This window comes from Rhinopithecus bieti, unplaced genomic scaffold, assembly GCF_001698545.2.
Source record: "Rhinopithecus bieti isolate Rb0 unplaced genomic scaffold, ASM169854v2 scaffold_23826, whole genome shotgun sequence".
Classification (NCBI taxonomy): domain Eukaryota; kingdom Metazoa; phylum Chordata; class Mammalia; order Primates; family Cercopithecidae; genus Rhinopithecus; species Rhinopithecus bieti.
The window spans coordinates 1,177,220-1,181,233 of NW_016811267.1; the positions used below are offsets into that span (position 1 = coordinate 1,177,220).

Here is a 4,014-nt window from a genome sequence, read left to right on the forward strand (position 1 = left end):
CCCCGGCTTCGGCGCGCCTGGGCCCGGCCTGCATTACGCGCCGCCTGCGCCCCCAGCCTTCGGTCTCTTTGACGACGCGGCCGCCGCCGCGGCAGCCCTGGGTCTGGCGCCCCCCGCCGCCCGCGGTCTCCTCACGCCGCCTGCGTCCCCACTGGAGCTGCTGGAGGCCAAGCCAAAGCGGGGCCGTCGCTCCTGGCCCCGCAAACGCACCGCCACTCACACCTGCAGCTACGCGGGCTGCGGCAAGACCTACACCAAGAGTTCGCATCTGAAGGCGCATCTGCGCACGCACACAGGTGGGCGGCACGCACGCGCAGGCAGCGCCAGATGGGGGACGCGCGAGGAAGGTCTGATTACCAGTGCGCGCCAGAAAATGAATTTAGGACCTCCCTTGGGGCGTGGCTCAGGGGATCTGGCTGGGGCGCACGCTTAGGACTCCCTGGGAGGCGTGGCTCGGGAGGTTGGTTGGGGGGCACCCAGGAACCCTCACTAAGGAGGTGTGATCCGAGAGGCTGGGGTGGGGGCTCGCACGCTTAGGACAGAGGAGTCCTCAGGAGGTTGGGAAGGGCACTTGGAAAACCTCCTGGGGGCGTGGCTAGGGAGACAGTCTCAGCAAGTTGGGGAGGGGGAGCTGGCTTAGGAGCCTATGGGCGAGTGGCTCAGAATCCCCGGGGCTGAGGCTCGGGTCGTTGGGGAGTAGGTGCGCGTTTAGGAACCCCGGGGAGATGCTGCATCTCCAGAAGTTGAGGAGGGGGCGCAGGCTTGGGGCTCCTCTGGGGACAAGGCTCAGGACCTTGGGGAGGGAGTGTGCGCTTGGGAAACCTTGAGAGCTTCCGTGTCTTAAAATGCTGGAGAGAGGGTGCATGCTTAGGACCCGTCGGGGGGGCGTGTCTCGCAACAGTGGGGAGTGGACCGTGCGCTCCTCCGACCCCCTGGGGGTGAAGATCCGGATTGCGGGGGGAGTTGGGGATGTAGGATAAGGATCCCTCGGGGCGCAACACTTCAGCAGGGAGCGCGTCAAGGGCCTGGCTAGGGATAGGTTGCGCTCGCCGGGGTAGCCAGTGTCCATACGTGCCCTGTCCTGGGAGGGAAACTGAGGCTTACTCTCGCCCCCTCCCTGCAGGTGAGAAGCCCTACCACTGCAACTGGGACGGCTGTGGCTGGAAGTTTGCGCGCTCAGACGAGCTCACACGCCACTACCGCAAGCACACGGGCCACCGGCCTTTCCAGTGCCATCTGTGCGATCGTGCCTTCTCGCGCTCCGACCACCTGGCCTTGCACATGAAACGGCACATGTAGCCGGGACGCCCCTGCCCACCTGCGCGCGGCCGTGGCGGGTCCCACGCGCCGGGCGCGGCCCCCTCCCAAACTGTGACTGATATTTATTGGACCCAGAGAACCGGGCCGGGCACAGCGTGGCTACAGAGGGTCTCCCTCGATGATGACGACGACGACGCCACCGCCCCAGCCCCCATCTGTGACTGAAGGCCCGGTGGGAAAAGACCACGATCCTCCTTGACGAGTTTTGTTTTTCAAAATGGTGCAATAATTTAAGTGGCATCTTCTCTCCCACCGGGTCTACACTAGAGGATCGAGGCTTGTGATGCCTTGTGAGAAATAAGGGCCTTAATTTGTACTGTCTGCGGCATTTTTTATAATGTATATAGTGACTGTGACAAATATTGTATTACTGTACATAGAGAGACAGGTGGGCATTTTGGGCTACCTGGTTCGTTTTATAAGATTTTGTTGTTTTTTTTTTTAATTAAAAAGTTTTGCATCTTTTAAAAAAAACCACAGTACTGGTCTGGCTGCTTGGAACTGGGGCCTTGGGGCACTTGGGAGGAGGGGGGAGCGGACAGTTTGATGGAGGGCAGCGCCACTAAAGCATGTGCAGTGGGTCCTGCCTCTGGCCCGCACCGGGACTGCCAGCTGCTGCGCCCGCCTGCCAGGAACCTGTGGGTTTTTCTGTAAATTTAAACACTGCATTTTAGGACTGAGGGAGGGTTATTTTAAGGTTGTTCTTTGAGCCATAAATTGCCTCTTTGCCCCAGAGCTGGGAAAGTGTTGGTCCCACTGACGTGGCCTCCTCTAGGCTGAAGAAAAAAAAAAAAAACTTAACGTCTTCCTGGAAGCCTCTGAGGTTTTAGCCAAATTTCTGGAGTGCCAGCTTTTAAATTTTATTTATATTTTAAAGGGGTTAACATGCTAAGTTTCTGGCATGTTCTGCCCTTTACTCGTCTTGACATTTAGCAAGTCTTTTCTTAAGGGGTGAGTTCCTCATTCTGCTAGGGGGAAACAGTGAAACCTGCATTCGAGGGCCATGCATGAAGCTCTTTTCCAGATGAGGAAACAGAGGCCCAGAGAGGTAGCTGCAGGGTGGTGGAGTTGGGTTGTTAGCCTGCTCTGTCTGCCTCCAAGGGCCCCTGAACCCTACTGGAAGGGAGTGGTGGCTTTCTACAATTGACCCAGCCGTTGTGTGCACTGGAAGGCAAGGAGAGAAGCCTCCCCTGTAGGTCTCCTGATGCAAAAAAATTCACTGCCTCAATGGTGGGAGGTGACCAGTCTGGAACACCTAGAGAGCAGAGGAGATCCCTAAATCATACTATCTTGAATGTCTCAGTCAGGTAAGGAGGTATCTCTCCCCCCAGATTTCCCCTGCCACCCCTCACCTTCCCCATTCTCGGGGGCCCCGGGTAACCATGACCACCAACCATTGCTCAAGTTTCCAGAAAGTGAAAATAGCTCGTAAGCAGTGCCTGCTTTAAAACACTCTCACCCCATTGCGACAGAGGCTGGGATTTCCTCCCTCCCTCCATCCTTCCTCCTCCCCAACTGGAAACAGCTGAGAGGTGTTTGGTAATCCACAAAAAGCAGAAATACGAGATGACAATCTGATTCATTTTTCGAGAGTAAATAGCCTGGCCTCACTTCCGCTGGTGATAAAGGGTGTGAGGGTTTTAAGCCTCCTGTACCCTCTGTGTACAGCTTCTGCAAAAACCATCCCAAGACAGAATGCTGGCCCCTCCACCTGGGAAGATGATCTTCCTTTTTAAAAGCTGGCCTCTGCAGTGCAGGGGCTAAAGAAGGACTTGTAGGTGGTTTGAAACAATATTTTTTAAGGGTCTCCGGGTTTCCCTGTTCAGTTTAAACTTAGCGATCAAGCTCTTTTTCTTGCTTATTTGAAAATGTCTTCCAGGTTTCTCCTGAAAGCCTCTGAGTCCAGTGAAAGGCAAGTCGTTAACGGGGCTGAAGCTGTTGAGTTTCTGTTTCTTGCATGTCTGTTCTGTTGGAGAACAGACAGAATAGAAAGTGTGATCGTTGCACACACAGTTGTACATTTCAGTAAGAGACAGGCAGCGCTAGGTCATACTGACTAATCCAGAAATATCCCATCATCATTTTTTCTGCCCCTTTCTGACACCCAAATGCCAGTTTCCATCAAATATCTTCTGGATCTGTGATGCTCAGTGGAGAGTGACCCCGTCTGGGGACATTTTTGGTTGTCAGCTCGGGGGTGCTGCTGATATCTGGTGGACAGAGGTGGAGGACAGCCCCCACTGCAGACAATGGCGCAGCTCTGAATGTCAGCAGTGCTGAGGTTGAGACATCGCCTCTGGTTCCTAAAAGATCATTGCTTTTATCAGCAAGAAGGTAACTCTGTGCCAGGAAGCAAGCTTTGGAGGCAAATGCCACCCAGAAAAACCTACGAAGAAAACCTCACCCTGAGGCCATCTTCACCTAGGATTCTACAACCCAATCCCAATGCAAGTTTTTCTTTCTTTCTTTCTTTCTTTTTTTTTTTTTTTTTGAGACACAGTCTCACTCTGTTGCCCAGGCTGGAGTGCGGGACAACAATCTCAGCTCACTGCAACTTCTGCCTCCCGGGTTCAAGCAATTCTTCTGCCTCAGCACCCCGGAGTAGCTGGTATTACAGGTGCGTGCCACCATGCCTGACTAATGTTTGCATTTTAGTAAAGATGGGGTTTTGCCATGTTGGCCAGGCTGGTCTCG

The 4,014-nt window shown here is 54.6% G+C and overlaps 1 protein-coding gene across 1 annotated transcript in view; it reads left to right on the plus strand.

The window, feature by feature from the left end:
* The window catches only part of KLF2 (KLF transcription factor 2), a 3,771-nt gene extending 1,655 nt beyond the window's left edge, over nt 1–2,116 (plus strand). The window contains exons 2-3 of the mRNA XM_017893679.1: nt 1–296; nt 1,124–2,116. Coding sequence (XP_017749168.1) covers nt 1–296; nt 1,124–1,299 — 472 coding nt within the window. The 3' untranslated portion in view covers nt 1,300–2,116. The remainder of the gene's footprint in view (nt 297–1,123) is intronic.
* Nucleotides 2,117–4,014: the final 1,898 nt, after the last annotated feature.